A 21,394-nucleotide genomic window follows, 5' to 3' on the forward strand; every position below is an offset into this window, starting at 1 on the left:
TCTCTCTCTCTCTCTCTCTCTCTCTCTCTCTCTCTCTCTCTCTCTCTCTCTCTCTCTCTCTCTCTCTCTCTCTCTCTCTCTCTCTCGCTCTCTCGCTTGTACTAACATTGTCTTATATCCTACATTAGTGTGATTTCTCTTGCTTTATTTCCACATGAAGGTTTTCAGCTCGAGTTCAATGACATCCCCAAAGGATGAAGCATGTGGCTGTCCAAAAGCCACGTTCCCATTTGATATAGGAGCTTGGAGTACCAGTGGACTCCCTCCTGTTGTAAAGTCGCAGTGGACTGAGTGATTAAGTTTTTGGGGAATAGGGCTGATGACACGGCATAATAGAGCCTGACGGGCGCGAAGGCCAAATGCGCGAGACCTTGGTCCTCTATTACGGCGTAACAGGACGCCAGTATTCTGTCGACCACAATGGTCCCATGAGCAGTCACTGGTGCGAACGAGCCCTGGTGCTCCTCCGTGTATATCCGTTCCACGATGACAGATTTAAGTTGACCGCTATCATCAACAACCATCACCTTTTGTCCGGCCCTGACATTGCTGGCAAACGCGGCGGTCATGGTGTGGAGATCATCCGTTGAGTTGTCGAGGACAAAAAGGAGATGAGCAGCGGTGAGTGTGATCTTTTCAACGGGTTCTTTCGTTTCTATGACGTAAAACACACGTCGCGTCGCTGAGTCTCGGTCTGTGAACATGATGAAGTCGCTGTACACAAGGTTCCCAGCGCTGTCCACCGCCAGCACCTTGTCGCCGGGGTTCAGGTCCTCCACGGCCTTCTGCCGTCCGTTCTCGAGCGTGACCAGAGCCGAACCTGGGAAGCAGCCTCCAGATTTTGCAGCAACCGAATTTTCTGTCGAGATAAATAGCAATGGGTTTAATAAAGCGGGACGCCTTTTATGCAGCATATCAAGAATGTACATGATTACTAATATCAGGCCTGGTATAGCTATATTTTGAGTTATGACGAAGTTAAGTCAAAAAGAAAAAAAACTCCTAAAACATGCACGGAAACTACAAGCCCCTAAAGTCGCCTCACGTAAGAAAAAGTCTGAATAAACAAAAGAAAACGTGGCAACGGGAATTAGGCAGTAAATCGAAAGCTTTTCTCCAAAAATGTCTTTGTGTGAGATGGAGGAGGAAAGAGCCTGGACTGCTCTAATTAAAAACCAATAAAGGCCGGACATTGTCATTCTAATGCGGCTTGTGTACAGAGCACTCTTGGTAAAGGACACTTCTGCCTTTCCTTGCGCCTCTTTCATATTTGCTCAGGTGCAGAAACTTCTATGTGACAATTCACACTTATAGAATGAGAAAAACCCCAAGCAGGCTCAAATAGTACCTATTTACTCAGCCCAGACACTTTTCCAAGGCTCTAATGGTGTAGATTTGAATGTAAATTAGAAATGCTAGCGGTAGTCAATCAATGCCCTCTTCTTCTTTCCTTTCATTTTTTTTTTTTAAACCATCATGCTCTCTCCGTTGTCAAGCTTAATGACAATAATTCGGGCCTTGTGGGATCTCTTCACATTCCGATCTCTTGGGTCGGTAAACAGAGCTATAGAATGGACTTTCCGTTTAATCCTCTCATAAGATTCTAGGGCATGCAATAAGATGGTGACAATTGAGAAACAGATTTGGACGAGCGAGATCGACCTGGCTCTGTTTAAAGCCTGTAATGTATTTGTAAATGTGTTTAGAATTTAAATTATAAGATTTGATGAAAGCCTCTGAGGCTTTTGCCAATGTGTTCCAGCTAAATTATCTTAGATCAATGTTAAACGTATTACTCTACAAAATAAATAAATAAAAGATTCCTGGTAAGAATTAGGTTCTTAGTGATGTCAAACTTTGTCGTGTTTTCTTAAAAACATTTTTTTTTTTTTTTGCGTGCGTACGTGCGTGCCTGTTTGATTTCTCATGTTTTCATATGCAGTGTGTATTCTGTTGCAGTAAGTGAGCTTGTGATGACTTGATAGGCGCTTCCTTCAAAGAGACAGAGTGGGGCGATGTAAGATCAGTTAATATATTGGCTGCAAAGTCGTTTGAACTCAAAGTGTAAAGTGAAAGATTTAAAAGATCTTATCACTTGATGATTATTCATAACTAAATACATTATAATTATTATGTAGGCATATTTAAGTTATTTTTACGATTACAGTTATAATTTAGATTTTAAGTAATAAATTAAGATTTTTTTTGTAGCATTATTTAAAAGCTGTTTAGTATTTTAACCCAGCTATTTATTTATTTTTCCTTTTTCACATGAAACTGAGTGTGCCCTAATATTTTGCAGTTCTAATCATCCTGCCATGGTCTTACCTGCTTTGACAGAGCAATGGATGTGGGCTTTGGACTCATAATAGACCCAGTCAAATCCAGCTTCTACTGCTAACCGGGAGAGTGTCCCATATTTGCTCTTGTCTCGATCAGAGGTGGTAATATCAACAGCTCTTCCCTCGTAGTGGAGTGATTCTTCAAAATGGTGACCGTCCTCATCCCAGCCCTCTGTCACACGCAGCTTAACCCCCGGCCACTGGTTCATTACAGAGATGGCCAGTGAGTTCAGCTTGTCTTTGCATCTCTAATGGAAAGACAGAGGGAGAACAGAAAGAGAGCAGATTTTTAATACTTCCATTCATTGATCCATGTTGCAGTATGCATTTAAATAAATAAAAAATGCTCTTAATCTCCAAAAATTCCTAAATGATTGCTTACATAAAAGCTGTTTACATCCCCTTAAACAAACCAACAGTTTTAGTTATTATTTAAAGACTTAGGTGTGATAGGCTGATTCAGATCACCGCTCTCCATTCATCTTTTAATGACAATAATTCTGTATCTATTCCAATCAATATGTCCAGACATATAGATTAACTGACAGATGAGTCTATATATGAAATAAGAACCCTGTATTTACACTAGAAATAATTCAGCCTTGCATGCAAGGCTATTCTGCCCAAAGAGGTCAATGAAAAATTGATAAGTTATTGCATTCGCTTCACTGATCTAAAACATATAGATCCAACTAGGGAAAGGTGTGAATGCATCAAGGCCTCTTCCGCTTAAAAAAGCAGAATACATACAATGATATCTTGAGCTTAGAAGGCAAAAAATACTGAAATGTAATGTTTTAGTGATTTGTGGAATTTATTATCATAACATTTGGTGTAGAGCAGTGAGTCTGGCTGAGGTGCAGGTACAAGGAGTATCAGGCCATGTTTGGGTGGTGCACCCACTAACCTTTCCCGGGACCTTGTGTTGGGATGCTTGGCCTTCTCCAGGACAACTCTTCCCAACACTTAACCAATATGTCAAATAAAACACCACAAAAGACTCTTTCACTGCGTCCAAGAGGAGAAGCAACTACTCATTATTCTTGCAGCACAGGTTTGCTCAAGGGACGTGATGTGATTGCTTAACCGGCGGTCTTTCAGAGGTTATATAAAATCTATTCAAAATATGCTTGCAAATTGTGACACTAAGCCAAATTAATACCTGTAATAATTCACACACATACCCTCCTCGCTTTGACTCGCTCGCTGGATCTTTCTCTCCCCCCCTTCACAAGTGCACACACCATCCGTAGCACATCTACATAAATGTCTGTACCAGACTATCACCCCACTTTCTACTGATTCGCTTGACCCTCAAATTTTCATGTATGCATTGAAAACCACAGATAACTTATTACACTGGATTGTATTTAATCATACATTTTTAAAAAACGAAGTATAGTCAGTTTTGCAATATTTCAGTTCACTCCATTAAATTCTGTCTATTATACAAACTCTATAACATTTCTATGTCTGGGGATCTATCAAACCAACCAAAAAGGTGGTGCAGATGCATCCTCTTATATGCGGTTACATTAATCATTTTCTTACTGAGATACTTATACATATGTGGACTGAATGGAAAATGACAGACTGGTACTTTATCTAGCCTATAACAGAAAAAAAAATAGATTTCCTGTAACTACTGATTTAACTTTAATGATTTTAACATGCTGCACTACAGCACTCGTGGAACTCGAATGAGAGAGGAACATACAAACAAGGGACCAAAAGATACATCCTAGCATACTCAGAGCAAAAGTGCCGGGGATTCAAGACCCGTGAAGCCTAAACTCTTTATTAATTCATTGGGTCGTGTGCCGCAAATCAAGCCAAATTCTGTTCAGCCACCATGAAGCGCAGCGGGAACCCCCTCTGCCGCCGCTTTGTGCTCCACACGAGGTTTGTTCAACAAGCCGCCTAGTCACAGTCAGCTTGCTAATCTCCTCCCGAAATGAACTGTTTTAGAGGAAACACTTATCAGCTACCTGTCAGAGCAAACAACCTCCTGGATGCCCTCGCACTTGCGCCTAATTTCGCGAGCAGCACCATTAACTCCAATTCAGTACACAGCGTGTTCAACCAACAAACCATCTCTTACACTCGGATGCGCTTCTCCAAAACATTTGCTAACAGGACACCTCGTTAACTCCCTTTGAAAAGCTGAGACGTCCATTTGAAGTTACAAGATTGCAAGGGTAGCTTTCCTATTTTAATGACAGCGTGTGTGCCCGCGGGTCATCACACACGTATAATCACATTCGCCTTAAGTAGAGTTTGATATACATCTGAGAAAACCACACCAGACAAGGGTTTCATCTTTTTTTAAGGACCAGAAAAAGGGAGACTTTATAATGCACCTGCACGGCGCGTGTAAATTCACTCTGGTTGACATTCGCAATGCTTCAGCAAACCTCGTCCGTGCGATAACCAGTCATGACTTAGACTTTGAACCGAACAGCTTTTCAACAGAGTAACCTAATAAAAAAATATCCCACTCAGGGTAATCACTTTGTAAATTACACGGACGCAGACCACAATGTGTTTTGTATAGCAAATACATTTTCGAAGCTTTAATGAGCAGCAATGTTATTCTTCCTGTACATTGGCAAAGGGTCAAAAGTTCAAATGATCCCTGCTAATGCGACGAGAGTGCAAAGCCATGTTGGGGACAGACAGCCTATTCCCGAAGCTGTCTGACTTTTTCAGAGGACTAGCTTTCTTTCCAGAAATTAAATAAATAAAAAAAAAAAAAAATGTTATGTGCAATTCAGGGGAAAAAACTTTATATCATTTTTGAGCAACACAATTAACCATAAAATACATGTCTGACTAGTCAATGTATACTTTCAAGCAAGGTAAACAGTTTACCGTAGGCTATCTAACGGATTAATGCAAATGTATTAAAATAATAGCGCATATGCAATTAAAATAACGTTGCACTAGTCTACTCCTGGGGTGTACCACATACAACTTATTGCATGTTGCATCGCTTGACGTTGCTTAGATATATATCGGTCAGCTGTATAAAAAAAGAAAAAAAGGGCCTACAGATTATGCAGCATCGCATGGGGCGTAAAATAATTGTCAGAAAACGAGCAAACTCTTGCATAATATCGAAAGAAAGAAGAGGGGTGAAGACAGATAGGCCATTGTGTCTGATTCTAATCTGTCACTAAGTGGTACCGTCCTGGCCCATTAATAAGCAGAAACAAATTTAAGAGCATCCTTTGAGAAATGTCAATATTTTCATGCCCTGATAAGCAGCCGCTGCGAGCGGGTGGGCTGCGGTCTGGCAAAGCGATCCCATGAACATGCACGCTTAATTTCATTCTATATTTAGCTGTAATGAGACTGACATATTATGACCATCACAGTCCCTTCAGATCAGGTGCCGTACCAAGCCTATCTAGCAGGATACCCACATGTTATAAAACATAACGCGCGCCTGATGTAGGCTATCTCGGCGAAGACAAATTAATACACAGGAACAGAGAAGCGCATAAACATTTCACGCAACCTTCCACAACGAGGATGAGCAAGGAGGCAACCAGCCTGTCCTCTCCTGGTGGCACGGCTCTCACACAGCTTCATTAGAAAGAGCCGTGCCGTAAGACTAATTCGCAATCCTTGCACGAACTGTACTTTCTTAAGCTCTGACTTCAGACAGGCACCGGTGCGATTTGCGAACGGAAAGGAATTACCTGTGTCATGAGTCTGTCTGCGCCTGTGTTCTCCTCATCCTTAAAGATGATGTCGGGATTGTAATTTGGAGTAAGTTCTTTAAATCTCTCCGAATTGCGCGTGATCTTTCCCTCGTATCTACCGCTGGCCCCTAAGGTCTTCTCCGCGACATTAGGTATAAACTGCTTGTAGGCGAGAGGTGTCAGCTTCTTCGGATGTCTTCTTCTGCTGCCGTAGCCTCTGCCTGGACCGCAGGCCAGTCCGGATACCACCAAGGACAGACTGAGAAGAGACACCAGCAGCACTCTCGTCATAAGCCGCATTTTGCCGCACGGTGAATCTCGCTGCGGTGTTCTAGAGCGCACTGCGCGGTCTGTCTAGCAAAATCTCTCGTCCTCCTTGCGCGGATCTCCGGCGATGTCCTTGCTGTCTCCTCAGTTCACGCGTGTCCCTCAGCGCCAAACCCTACCGTGACAGGTGCGGAAATGTGCGTCTGAGAACGCATCGGAGGTGTGCGGTGTGGATGTGAAAGGTAAGACTGACCTCGAAATCGCAACGTTAGTTGAAGCCACAGCCACTTATGCGAGAAGCCTCTTTACTCCTATGTATTATAGCTGCGATCTGAGGTAGGGAGGGACCTGATTGGCTCGACGGGACGAACCCTTTTGATGTTATCCCCCAAAACGGACGCGCAAAAACCTTTAAAGAAGGTGGGTTTCAGGGGAGGGACACGGTGAGATGTGAACGCACCAGTTTCCCCCGCTGCTGTCCGTGAGGCTGCGACATGCATGTGTGCTCAGTTTGTTACTGGGATAAAAATGCCCCATCCGTGTAGCCTATGTGACCTGCGAATGGACCATTTTTGTTTCAGTCATTTGGTCTGTATTTATGTTACTACTTAAGGGTGGATTAATTGTGCGACTTTCAAAACTTAAATTAGCATATTAGCCTACAAGTGAGGACATGCGCCTGTGCACATTAATCTGACCAATCATAAAAAAATCACAAACAAAGCGATTCAAAATACAAACATACATTTTAATTTAAATGTAAACTTTTTATTTTTTATCTCTTTAATCACATACTTATCATGTTGATCAGTTGTTGTCCCATTAACTTCTAACCTAAACTTTATAGAATATGCTATATGCATTGCCAATTACATCACAGCATCAAGTTGTACTGCCATTTTCAAAGTTTTAAAGTGAAAAGTTCAAATCTTGACCAATTTACAGGATTTCACTTTCTTTGAAATATCGTCCAAACGACTATTTCTAAACTGACAAGTCAGGAATATTTAGGTTAATTTAGGATACAATTAATTATTCCTCTATATTGAGAGAGAGAGAGAGAGAGAGAGAGAGAGAGAGAGAGAGAGAGAGAGAGAGAGAGAGAGAGAGAGAGAGAGAGAGAAGGAGACAGAGATTAAGTTGGCTGTTCTGCCCAACACAGCTTATTTGAGATATTGGAAAGGGCTCTTATGTGCACACAAATGCTAAGCTGTCTGTTTGGGAGAAAGATCAGCCTCCAAAAACCCTGTCACCCCTTAAAGTCCACTTCAGTGACAGATTAAGCCATGGTAACCACTGTGTTCCCTGGCCCATAGCAGCGGGTAAGGTATGTGTTTCATTGTCTTATCTTCTCGTTTTCACACATTTTCCAGACTGCTCTATCAAAGATGGTGGCTGCTTGTCTTGTGAAATACATTAAGAAAAGTAGGACCCCTGCTGAAGGTTTTTTTCCAAGCGAGCATGACGGATGATTTGTTGTCCAATTTGTTTTAGTTTTGAGGTGTGCACTTTTTTGACAGCTCAAGATCATTCAATAATGACGAGTAAAACAATTAGTAAAGATATATTTCACATTCATCCCACATGTAGAATATATATATATATATATATATATATATATATATATATATATATATATATATATATATAAAGGTATATATTTGTCTTCCCCCAAAACAACTATATTTTTACCATATTTTTGATTGGAGATTGTCTTGTGGTCAATTTATTTAATTACCGTACATTATTATATTAATCCTAACTTTGAAGGAAGAGTGAAGTTATCATAATGTTGAGAGCAAATTGAGAAGTCAATCTTTTCTAAACAACTTTATAAACTCTGAATACGCAACTGAAAGAGAGGAAGTTCAATTGATGCTCCTATTTCTAGCAAACAGTCACACAGAAGTTACTTTAGGTCCTATTTAATGAGATTATGACCACCTGGCCACAAAGGTCTAACAGGAGTGAACTCTACAGACTGTAATATGGTTTTCTATAAACTACCACACGTATGACGAATGTGTTATGAGCTAGAGCTATAATATGAAGTGGGTTCGGAGGTTGGCAATAATCTGATAGATTACCTTCAGTGTATAGGAAAGTTAATAAATCAGTGGGGATGACTATAAGAAAAAAAGGAGTACAGAGGAGAAACAGATTTTCCTGCTATCTATACAATTACAACTTGGCAAGTGCATTCATCAACAATTATGAGATCACTGATATTGTCTTCCTTAACCATACTGCAGCAATTTTATGGGAGCAGACAGTAGACATCAGGTCATTCAGGTATGTGTAGCATGAATAAGCCCTACAAACAAACACAATGTCATGTAATTCTGGGACTCATACAAGATCATGTGCTGCCGCAATTGACTAATCCTTTGAGAATGACCCTAAGCAGTCAGTGTACAGCGAAACAGTCTTACATACAGGACAATCATTCTGTAGAGGAACACTTACTTAGCCTTGATTTCGGGCAGCTCTTTGTGTTGTTGTGGACTGCAGGGAGTGGAACGTGGGGAATTTCACAATCGCGTACCTGAGGTTCCAGCTCAGCTCCGTCTCGGAGTGTGTAAAGAGTTTTTTATTTGCCTCGCTCAGCCGCTCCCTCTACTTAAACACAGTCTCAGTCCTCTCAAGGCCAAGGCAAGACAGCCAAGCCCCAGGTCAACCCAACACAGTGGGAGGGAGCGTCTAAGAGATGCGCAAATACATGCTATTTTCAATTCGAACAGAGATTTAGGGGGCAAAGGGGGCTGGTGAGCACTAAGAGTAATTCAGAAACCTATGAATGATGGGGGGGGGGGGGGAGAAGCCTATTTTTGCATGTTATCAATGGCATTTTCATATTGACATACCACATTCCACTCAGTGCCATGATAAAGACATTCCCAAGTGGAGGCTGAGAAAACCAATTTACTCGCCATCAAACATCACACACTACTAAAAATGATTATGAATGGTTCAACCTGTTGTTGTTTCTCAATGCTACATGTGGATTTAATGGTCTAAATAAAATTAAAAACTTCTAGGTAAGGTATGCCAAAGACTTGGTCAGAACTGTAAAATGGTGATGGACAGCAGAGGAAAACATAAATGCAGTAATATTCAAATAAGTGAGCACATGAGAGTAAACCATCTGCTGCAGCATGCTTTGTTCGATTGCCATTTGACCTGAGGACACAGATAGTATCTGTTTAATGAACTTGGGGTGCTTGTGGCCTGTGCCATATTACCTAGAGCAACAGTAATTCCTCTGGAAATTTAGTCAACGTTTAATGCGGCTGACCACAGTAACCAATGAAAAGTGAAAGCGTCATTAAACACCCACTCACATGCTAGTGGCCATGCGAGTCACCATCACACCATGAGAAGTAACTGCCTTTCTACCTGAGTGTTTAGACACATTCCATAAGAATAGTGAACAGTGATTTCAAAACATTCCCACACTCAGTATACTCTACTGGACAGGTTCCAGGATGTGGCTCACTGAACAACATTACAGCCAATATTTTTCATATTGATCATAAAATTAATTGTTAACTACATGTGTCTGCACGTTTCAGCTTCTGAGGTGATAGATAAGAATTAGTTTTGAAATAAGCATAGTAAAGTCATCAAAGATCAGGAGTGGAGCAAAACGATCCCACAGACTACTGCGGCTGAAGAAGAGAGAGAGAGCAGCAGTTCCTCATCACAGCCTTGGATAATGACCTCATTCCGGTCGCCAGAGTTTTGCGATCCAGGGCAGCACGATTACACAGGGAAGAAGCAAAGCCTAAAACGAGGAGAAGAGGAAAACATGAAAATAAAATACATGTATATTAAGCACAGGGTAAATGGTGAGAATTATGTGGAAAGATGGACTGATGCTGCGAACGATTACTTAATATTGCAGAATCCTCCCATCTCTTAAGTCTTAAAACACACCTCTTCAAGAGTCTTCTGACCCAGATGATTTGTATCTACTACATCAACATTATATGGAAATCCTTGCAGAAGTTTATTTTGGCATTGATATTCTATGGTGCATTTTGCACATTTTTTGTGAACACCTGCAAAGGTTGTTGTCATTTATGATATTGCTCTCTAAAACGCTCCATTCTGCAATTAATTATTTTTGGTATAATTACCTCTAAACTGTATAACTGACTTTTGTCACAAGCAACCAGTTTGCTACAGAGCTGTGCTAGTTTTATATTTTTATTTAATCATTTATTGTGTAAGAGTCCATATGTAATAAACAGGCTAAAATGTACAGATACCTTCACACTTCAAATTGTTGTCCTGATCACCCTGGTTGAGGTTTTATTTTGCGATAATGAGGGACAGACTGTACATGTTATCCATTGTTATTTGTAGAAATGTTGAAAAGAAAAAAACAAATAAGAAAGAAGCAAGCCCTAAATCCCACGAATAGCCTAAAACAAATGGTTGAGAAAGTCCAGAACTGCATCTGTGGGCTTATTTAACATACTCAACTTGTTTTAAAAGCTCTAAAGCTCTGATGTCTTGTGGTAGCTTCAAAAGCAAAAACAGCTTTCTAAATCTATTTGTGATGTTTATGGTTTAGACATGTTTCTGTGTGTTTGATATTAGGTATTTGTTTAAGGCTTAAATTCATTTCTAACTAATAGTCATACAGAGCAAACGCATTTGTCAGTTTTCTGAAACCTCTGAAGCCAGCAACAACTTTCTCAACTATATCCAGAAAAAAAACCTGACAGAATCTCTAGAAAAGAACTTTAGATATTTAAATGTATAATCAGTTACATTTCTTGCAAACAGTACCTTTCCAGATTATCGGGCCAACTTTAGCTGCAGTCTGTTCCAATAACAGTTTCCATGAGTATCATATTAGAAGCATTTAAAAGGTGTGGTTCAGATCTCTGGAATTTTCCCAGAACAAGCAGGGGGGATTACTGTATAGACAGATAGACAAACCTGCACCAGCCCTTCCAGGTGTGTCATTTAACTAGAAAAGAAAATCCACTTCAGACCTTGATTCTACCCTTAACCAACAGCAATACAGATGCCTGTTCAACTATGCAATGCTCATTCTCTGTGACTCTAAATGTCTTAAATACTCATGCCTCTCTTCATACTCACCTTAAGCCTGTTTCTTCTTCAGAGCACCCTAATAAAGGTGGTTGGTTTAGTATGTGGCAGAGGCTCTGTAGACAGGCACATGACACATGCTTGCAAAGCTTGCACCAGGTTGAGAGGCGGTATACCTTTTAAAGAATCAGTTATTACCTTTGTGTTCTATTTGACTGATTTGGTCACTCGTCCACATATAGCCTATGGCAAACGCAGCCTATTAGGTAACTATTATGTGCATTTAAATTAATAATTTGATACAATGCACTTATTGTGTGCATACATGTTTTTACATTGTACTTGTATTTTAAAAGTAACTGCATATATTTACATCTGTTGAACTTTTCCTTAGCCCTTAAACCACCTTTAAACTTACCCATACCACCAAACTTGTGCATAACCGTACCTTTATCCCACCTCAGTAGCAGCAAAAGTGTTTTGCTATGCAATTTAAATACAATAAGTTACATTGTACTTATTTTTTGATGTAAGTTCATAGTAGTCCGCCAAAACGGTCACTAGCCTATATGTTAACCGTCAAAAGATGAAGGCTAATTGTCCTTTAGAGATGCATAATTTAAAAAAATTCACACAGAAGGTTTTGAAGATTTAGTTTCATGCAAGGATAGTAAGACGACACCTGTTGTATTGAAATATTCTTGTCTTGGCTTTAATCCTATCTTTCTCTTCGTTGATTTCACACACAAATCAATCTCAGCTGTAATCATGAGATTATGTTAATGTAACGGGGTAGATATAAAAAAAAGAAGAAGAAAAAAAAGATTATTTTTCAGGGACTTTTATTTTGACGGGTGGACTGGTTTTCGGCAGTCAGAGTGCGCTGCGAGAGAAGAAGCAGGCAGAGCGCGGTGGATGAGAGTGACGCACAAAGAGATTGATGAGTTGTGTTCGAGAAGCTCGTCCGATAAAGTTACTTCACGGAAGTTAATCGGGGCTTTTAGTTGAATAAAGGACGACAGCATCAAGTAATTTTGTGAACGGTATCCTGCGTTTTGTGGTGGAAAAGATTTGTATCGTTTTGCCCCATGGATTGCATTGCTTGGCATTGCATTGGACTGCTGGAGTGACGCTTTAACGCTTCATGAAGCCCCGTAAGTGTATAAAGTACAAATGTTACTTGATTGATGACGATTGAAGAGAGGTTTAACATTTTTTTGAGCGTGTTACACGATTTACGTTTTGATCGAGAAGCAGTCTTACGAACTAGCATCCAACTGAACTGATCACGCGTTATCTGAGTGTTCTGCACGTGTCGTTGCGCGTGAGATGAGAAATGCTGTGCGTTGGTGCGGAATGTAGTGAGAAGACTCGTGTTTAAAACCTTTTTTTCACCCTGCCATCCAAACGACATTTCAGATCGATTCATCTCAGTTTGATTCATTTGGTTTTTGTTGTGGCATCTTCTAGTTTTTTTGAGCATTTCATTGAGTTTGAGTGATTCAACTGCACTATCTCAAGTGAATTTCAACGCACGCTACGTCGAGACAACGCACTCAAGTCATTTTTCTATTGACTGTTTTTTTCCAAGTTATTCCCTTTTGGTATTTTGCTCCATTGGACAGTGAGCTGTGCGAGTTCAGTTGAACTGCAGAACCTAAAGTGAACTGCGAGTACTTAAAGGGACGTTTCACGTAAGTGTTTTCTATGTATGGTGAAATTTCATTGTGTATGCACTTGTTGTGTTTAACTGGGATAATTTGAGCTGTGAAAACTCATTGTAAAAAAAGTACTAAAAAAGTCAAGTGTTTTCTATTTTAAAGTATCCTTGGGTTTGATTATTGTACAAGTGGAAAGTTTATAACTTTTACATTGAAGGTGTTTATGCCCAAGTGATTTTGGAAAGAACTCAAAGACTGTTATTTTTTTTTATTTTTTTTATTTATTTAGTGGTTTACACTGAAGTCACACTTTCTTACAAGGAAGACACACATACACAGAAAATAAATACTGTTTAATTTTTGAATTTACCTACAGTGTATCCTTTTTGGTTGAGAGCTGTCAGGGAGTAGGGGCGTCTCACCTACTTTAATAGACCAGGGAAGGGAGGAATATATTCAACTATATTTTCACTTCAGAAAGCCACCTTGTGACATTACTTTAACTGAAGCCTACCCTTGTCGGTCTATAGAGTGCTTCTCATTAAAGTAGGACACTACATATATACATTAGTATATAGCGAGACTAAAAGCACTGAACGCGAGGACCAAGATCCTTTCGTTGTTCAGTCTTCCAGGGCAGCGCTAACAAATTTCCCCTACCAGACGGGCTAAATACCCGTTACAAAAGTGGCGTCACGAACAGGATTCAAACTAGGCACATTAAAATAGTCACACGTTTCCAGGCCCACAAGTTGTTGGTCAAGAAAGAAGATGTCTGAGCTTGAGGGACTAAGACGAGACATGGCAGAGATGCAAAGGCGGTTTGAGCAGCAGGCAGGGGCACTCGATCAAGCCAGAGCAGATCAGAGAGAAGCCTTATCCTTAGCAAAGGTGGTAATTGAGAGCCAGGCTACCGCACAACCGGCCCCAGCTGCCATTTATATCCCTCGAGACAGGAAGCTCCCTGAATTCAGTGGTTGCGTGTCAAAGCCGGGAGAGCTGAGTATTGAAGAATGGGTGACATCGATGAAGTCTGCATTTCAGGTCATGAGGGTTCCCACTGAGGACCAGATTGAGCTGGTGAAACAGAATCTGAAAGATGAGGCCAAAGCCACAGTGAAGTTCATGATGGATGGAAAGGAAGAGACGGTTAAAAACATCTTTACTGTTCTCCTCGATACATATGGAGATAAAGTGCCCATTGGTACAAGGCTCAAAGATTTCTATGATCGTGCTCAGAAGGTAGGAGAAACGATACGCTCCTATGCGTACGACCTTCGGGAAAGACTTAATCGTGTGCAGCTCCGAGAGCCAAATAGAGTGGCAGATGCTGAAAATGTTTTGAAGGAACAGTTGGTGTTAGGCTTACAAGACGACTTTTTGCGACGAGAGATGAAGCGCAGAGTTAAAGCTGAGCCAGATTTGAGTTTTGTTCAGTTGATGCAAGCGGCAATTACCTGGTCAGAGGAGGAGGAAACGCAGACTGCTAGTAATGTAAGGTCCAGTACCCGTGCCAGAGGTGTAGTGAATGCTGCTGCAGCACAGGATGCTTCCTCTGCCCTGTCGCTGGAGAAACTGCATGAGGCAATCCAGAAAATAGCGGCTCGTCAAGAGGAACTATATCAAGCTGTCCATGGTAAGGAGAGAAATAGACCACAGCAGAGCCGTCCAAAGAAGCAACCTTTAAAAGACAGTGAAGGCCGTTATATTTGTTATTCGTGTGGTGAACCTGGACACACCAGTCGCTATTGTCCACAAGGTGGCAGGTTGAGGGGTCCAGCTGCATCACAGCCAACAGTGGAGTTAGCTGAAGGTACAGAGAATAACTCCGGGGGTGTGGTTCAGAAAAGCCCAGGGCCCTCATTGATTAGATGTCACACAGCAGAATGGCTGGCTGATGAGACTGCTCAAAACCAGAAGGATGGTGCTTTTGGGGATTGCCTGGCCATTGAGGTGAAGATAGCTGGTGTCAAGACCAAGTGCCTCTTAGATACAGGGTCAGAGGTGTCCACCATATCTGAGTCATTCTTCAGACAGCACTTTGAAGAGCAAAAGCTAAAGTTATCTTCTGCGTGCTGGGTTAAGCTGACCGCAGCCAATGGACTGGACATTCCTGTCTTGGGATGCTTGCAGGCTGATGTAGAATGTCTGGGAAAAGTACTTCCTGGGAAGTGTATATTTGTTCTGACGGACACAAGCCCGGAAGTGAAGGAAATGAAAGGGGTGTCTGGGATCATCGGGATGAATGTACTAAATGAAGTTCAGTCCTTGTTCATCTCAGCGGACGGGATGGAGAGGATTGATAAGTATAACAGCAGAGATGAAGCCCAGGTCCGGAGGGTTCTTGCTAGAGTTGAGAAAGAAGCAGGACATCTGGGGCCCAACGGAAGAATTGGGTATGTCAAGATTGCCGGAAGACAGGCTGTCACTATTCCTCCCCACTGTGAAAAGGTGCTGGAAGGTCGCTGTGGATTGTCACCTAAGGTGACGAGTCATGTGCTAGTAGAGCCAGTAGCTGGAACAAGTTTGCCAAATGGACTGCTAGTGGCTCATGTTCTTGCTAAAACAGAGGGTGGAAAGGTCCCTGTACGTATGGTTAACTTGAGTGGAAAAGCTGTTAGGCTTGCTCCCCGATCCAGAGTTGCTTCTGTGTATAAGCCTAAGGAGGTGATCACAAAGGATGTGCTTGAATTTGAAGAAGATGATGGTGTACTTCATGTCAAAGAGTTGGTGCAAAACAAGGTTCAAGCTGATAAAAACTCACTCCTGCAGCTACCTGTTCCTGTTGAAGTGAACTGTGAAGGGCTCACACCAGAACAACGTGAGAGGCTCACAGAGTTGTTATCAAAGCACAGGGATGTTTTCTCCAAGGATGACCAAGATTATGGCTACACCAAGGCTGTGGTTCACCACATTCCTACAGGTGAAGCACCACCAATAAAGCAGCGACATCGTAGAGTGCCACCACAGATATTCCAAGAGGTTAAAAGGCATGTCCAAGATCTGGTGTCCCAGGGGGTCCTCAAAGAGAGCAGTAGCCCATGGGCATCACCCGCAGTTATCGTAATGAAGAAGGATGGTAGTGTCCGATTCTGCTGTGATTACCGAAAGCTGAACCAAGTCACATGTAAGGATGCATATCCGCTTCCACGAGTGGATGAGTCCTTGGACGCTTTGGGCAATACTAAACTATTCTCTACACTAGACCTGACGGCTGGGTACTTTCAGGTAGCTATGAGTGAGACGGATCGAGAGAAGACAGCTGTCACCACACCATTTGGCCTATTTGAGTGGACAAGGATGCCATTCGGGTTGTGCAATGCCCCGGCCACCTTTCAGCGCCTTATGGGAGTGGTGCTCGGTGACTTGACCTTTGATGTTCTTCTGGTTTATCTGGATGACATTATCATTTTCTCCAAAGACTTTGAGAGCCATTGTGAGAGGTTGGAACTTGTCTTCAATCGTTTGAAACAACATGGTCTTAAGCTTAAGCCAGGCAAATGCTTTCTCCTAAAATCGGAAGTGAAGTTTTTGGGGCACCAGATCTCCGCAGAAGGCATTAAAGTTGATAATGAGAAAGTTAAAGCTCTGGACACATGGCCAGTTCCAAAGAGTGTAAGAGAGGTCAGGCAAGTAATTGGGTTTATGAGCTACTACAGAAAATTCGTTCCAAAATTCGCCCAGATTGCCAAGCCACTACATGCGTTGGTGGGTGGAGGAAAGAAAAGCAGAACCTCTGCAACTTTCATCTGGAGTCAAGAATGCCAGACCGCCTTTGATGAGTTGAAGAGGTGCTTGATGTCACCCCCAATCCTTGCATACCCCGATTTTAGTATGTCCTTTACACTCGCCACAGATGGAAGTCATCATGGATTAGGGGCTGTACTCAGCCAGAAGCAGGGAGGGACTGAGCGTGTCGTGGCATATGCAAGCAGAGGTCTGAGGAGATCAGAGAAAAATGACAAAAACTATAGTGCGTTCAAGTTGGAACTCCTCGCATTGAAGTGGGCAATCACGGAAAAATTCAAAGAGTACCTTATGTATTCAAAATTTACCGTGATTACTGATCATAACCCGTTACGTTACCTGGATTCAGCTAATCTCGGAGCGGTTGAGCAACGCTGGGTAGCACAGCTGGCAGAGTACAACTTTGAAGTATGCTATAAGCCTGGTCGACTCAACACTAATGCAGACGCCTTATCGAGAATACCTTCCAGGGAGGAACCAGAGAAAGATGATGATGGCAAGGATTTCATCCGGCTAGGAGCTGAAGAAGTGAAGGCATGTTTGTGGCCAGGCAAAAGGATTGACCAGGAGGAACCTGAAGGCAAATCTGTGTTGCAAGCATCTGTAAGAGGGGAAATAAGTGGTTATAGCTGGAGTGAAATTGGGAAACAGCAAAGGAATGACCCTGTGATCTGTCCCATTTATAAAGCAGTGTCTGAGAACAAGAGACCAAGCAGGGTGGATCAAGGTTGTATGGAACCGAAACGCAAGAAGCTTGCCAAGGAATTTGATCGTCTTAAGCTGCGGCAGGGAGTACTGTTCAGGTGCATCCTCGACCCTAGGGATGGAGAACAGATCTGGCAGGTGGTTGTTCCTGAACCTTTACAGCGTGAAGTGTATGAGGGCCAACATGAACACGGAGGTCATTTCGGGGAAAGAAGTACTTTGGCTCGAATGAGACGAAGTTACTACTGGCCTACCATGTCTGTGGATGTTCCATGCTGGATAAGGCAGTGCAAAAGATGCATACTGGCCAAGGATGTTTTTCCCAGACTTCGAGCTCCTATGACATGTACTAATGTCTCAGCCCCATTAGAGGTCCTCGCCATGGATTATACGCAGCTTGAGCAGTCTTCTGGGGGTTATGAAAATGTGCTTGTTCTTACTGATATGTTTACCAGAGTCACGGTTGCTGTTCCTACCAAGAACCAAACAGCAAACACAACGGCGAAAGCTCTGATTAAGCACTGGTTCGTTTATTACGGTTGTCCAGCTCGCTTGCATTCAGACCAAGGCAGGTGTTTCGAGGCCAATGTGATCAAGGAGCTTTGCAAAATCTATGGTATAGGAAAGAGCCGTACGAGCCCATACCATCCACAAGGGAATGCTCAGTGCGAAAGATTCAACCGTACCATGCATGATTTGCTAAGAACCTTGCCACCAGAGAAAAAGAGAGATTGGAAGACTCACCTTCCTGAGCTGGTGATGGCTTACAACAGTCACGTCCATTCATCCACTGGTTATTCTCCGTTCTATCTGATGTTTGGAAGGGATGCACGTTTACCAATGGATGTGCTTGGTGAAAAATATCTAGAAGAGGATGAGGTTGAAAACCTGGATGATTGGGTGAAAGGTCATCATGCAAGATTGAAGACGGCTGTGGAGGTTGCCAACGCAGCATCTCAAGAGGCTTCCAGAAGAAGAAAGAGGTTATATGACCGCAAGTCATTTGGAGCTCTTGTGAGGCCTGGAGATCGGGTGCTACTGCGTAACCACAAACACAGAGGTAGAAACAAAATTCAGGATAAATGGGAAGACATGCCATACATAGTAGTAAAGCAAAACCACTCAGACATACCTGTGTTCACTATTAAACCAGAGAAAGGGGGTTCCACAAAGGTAGTACACAGAGATCAGCTTCGGCACTGTTCATTCCCGTCACCCACTACACCGTGTGTACACCGTCGCAGAATGAGAGACAAGCCAGAGTCAGACACAGACATGTCAGACATTGTCTGCTTTCCAGAAACTGTTCAACACTCCACATATCATGCACACACAAGGGTGAATCAAGGGGAGTCAGGGGAAGTAGAACAGCATGACAGTGGTGGGGGTCAGGATGTAATATCAGAAACTGAGTTGCGGGTACAAGATGACGCAGATGATGCTGATATTTCAGAAGTTGAAAGAGAAAGTGTTCCTGAGATCAGACGTTCTCAGAGGCAAAACAAGGGTACCTTACCTGTGAAATTCAGGGATGACTACATTCTAAAATAAGAATTCAGAGTGTCCTGTAGCTTATAATATATTGGGATATGGAGTTATACATTTATAATGTGATGGTTTCCTAATATGTTGTTTGTGTTTCAGAGATGAACCTGCTGGAAATGTCGATGGAGTGGCAGGGTTTAGCAGGGGGGAAATGTAACGGGGTAGATATAAAAAAAAGAAGAAGAAAAAAAAGATTATTTTTCAGGGACTTTTATTTTGACGGGTGGACTGGTTTTCGGCAGTCAGAGTGCGCTGCGAGAGAAGAAGCAGGCAGAGCGCGGTGGATGAGAGTGACGCACAAAGAGATTGATGAGTTGTGTTCGAGAAGCTCGTCCGATAAAGTTACTTCACGGAAGTTAATCGGGGCTTTTAGTTGAATAAAGGACGACAGCATCAAGTAATTTTGTGAACGGTATCCTGCGTTTTGTGGTGGAAAAGATTTGTATCGTTTTGCCCCATGGATTGCATTGCTTGGCATTGCATTGGACTGCTGGAGTGACGCTTTAACGCTTCATGAAGCCCCGTAAGTGTATAAAGTACAAATGTTACTTGATTGATGACGATTGAAGAGAGGTTTAACATTTTTTTGAGCGTGTTACACGATTTACGTTTTGATCGAGAAGCAGTCTTACGAACTAGCATCCAACTGAACTGATCACGCGTTATCTGAGTGTTCTGCACGTGTCGTTGCGCGTGAGATGAGAAATGCTGTGCGTTGGTGCGGAATGTAGTGAGAAGACTCGTGTTTAAAACCTTTTTTTTCACCCTGCCATCCAAACGACATTTCAGATCGATTCATCTCAGTTTGATTCATTTGGTTTTTGTTGTGGCATCTTCTAGTTTTTTTGAGCATTTCATTGAGTTTGAGTGATTCAACTGCACTATCTCAAGTGAATTTCAACGCACGCTACGTCGAGACAACGCACTCAAGTCATTTTTCTATTGACTGTTTTTTTCCAAGTTATTCCCTTTTGGTATTTTGCTCCATTGGACAGTGAGCTGTGCGAGTTCAGTTGAACTGCAGAACCTAAAGTGAACTGCGAGTACTTAAAGGGACGTTTCACGTAAGTGTTTTCTATGTATGGTGAAATTTCATTGTGTATGCACTTGTTGTGTTTAACTGGGATAATTTGAGCTGTGAAAACTCATTGTAAAAAAAGTACTAAAAAAGTCAAGTGTTTTCTATTTTAAAGTATCCTTGGGTTTGATTATTGTACAAGTGGAAAGTTTATAACTTTTACATTGAAGGTGTTTATGCCCAAGTGATTTTGGAAAGAACTCAAAGACTGTTATTTTTTTTTATTTTTTTTATTTATTTAGTGGTTTACACTGAAGTCACACTTTCTTACAAGGAAGACACACATACACAGAAAATAAATACTGTTTAATTTTTGAATTTACCTACAGTGTATCCTTTTTGGTTGAGAGCTGTCAGGGAGTAGGGGCGTCTCACCTACTTTAATAGACCAGGGAAGGGAGGAATATATTCAACTATATTTTCACTTCAGAAAGCCACCTTGTGACATTACTTTAACTGAAGCCTACCCTTGTCGGTCTATAGAGTGCTTCTCATTAAAGTAGGACACTACATATATACATTAGTATATAGCGAGACTAAAAGCACTGAACGCGAGGACCAAGATCCTTTCGTTGTTCAGTCTTCCAGGGCAGCGCTAACAAATTTCCCCTACCAGACGGGCTAAATACCCGTTACATTAACACAAACCTAAAACAAACAAGCTGAAACCATTACATGTAACCATCAACCAATTGGGTTTGTTGTTTTTGCGTAGAAGTCTTTTCTGTAAAATGTGATTACTTACCCACATTTTACATAACACAATAAAAATGACTGCTGTGTGCACACTTTTATCAATGATACAACTTGATGAAATGTAGAGTGTAGAAACATCAAATTCTCCATAAATGTAAATAATCAAGAATATTAGCAAAATCACAAGGAACCTACCAGTGTTCAGTCACTTTTCCACTGAATGACTTCCTAATACGTAACAGTATGGATCATGTTGGCAGTCGGTTTGATCTGTGTCTACACAGGTGGGAAAGCACCTCCACCTTTATCTTTATGACCGTAACTCTGTCTGACTGGAAGGGGGTGGGGCGATTTAAAGCACTTCTATACTGTAGACTAATGTGAGCTGTAAACGGGACGACCAGCATCACAAAACCAAAGATCACAAAGAAAACAGACAGGTGTGAGTGAATATAAAAGGTATAGAAGGGGTAGGAGAAAACACACATTCCTATAAGTATGTATGTATATATGTATACACATTTGATTCATGATGACATGATGCACTCATTTCAATCACTTGTTTATAATTAATTACTTTAA

General features: G+C 41.7%; 2 protein-coding genes and 1 long non-coding RNA gene across 3 annotated transcripts in view; 2 read left to right on the top strand and 1 right to left on the bottom strand.

The window, feature by feature from the left end:
- On the bottom strand, positions 1–6,804 carry shha (sonic hedgehog signaling molecule a). Its single transcript, XM_067438575.1, has 3 exons — positions 6,047–6,804; positions 2,329–2,590; positions 1–859 (listed from the first exon to the last, which is right to left on the bottom strand). The coding sequence occupies exons 1-3, from the start codon at positions 6,347–6,349 to the stop codon at positions 165–167; spliced, it is 1,260 nt and encodes a 419-aa protein (XP_067294676.1). The 5' UTR covers positions 6,350–6,804; the 3' UTR covers positions 1–164.
- The window catches only part of LOC137070978 (uncharacterized), a 24,950-nt gene continuing 10,010 nt past the window's right edge, over positions 6,455–21,394 (top strand). The window contains exon 1 of the long non-coding RNA XR_010904366.1: positions 6,455–6,558. This is a non-coding gene — a long non-coding RNA (uncharacterized lncRNA). The remainder of the gene's footprint in view (positions 6,559–21,394) is intronic.
- On the top strand, positions 13,407–19,888 carry cuzd1.1 (CUB and zona pellucida-like domains 1, tandem duplicate 1). The gene has a single exon (XM_067438562.1). The coding sequence runs from the start codon at positions 13,813–13,815 to the stop codon at positions 19,042–19,044; it is 5,232 nt and encodes a 1,743-aa protein (XP_067294663.1). The 5' UTR covers positions 13,407–13,812; the 3' UTR covers positions 19,045–19,888.

The sequence above is a fragment of the Pseudorasbora parva genome, chromosome 1 (assembly GCF_024679245.1).
Source record: "Pseudorasbora parva isolate DD20220531a chromosome 1, ASM2467924v1, whole genome shotgun sequence".
In the NCBI taxonomy this organism is placed as follows: domain Eukaryota; kingdom Metazoa; phylum Chordata; class Actinopteri; order Cypriniformes; family Gobionidae; genus Pseudorasbora; species Pseudorasbora parva.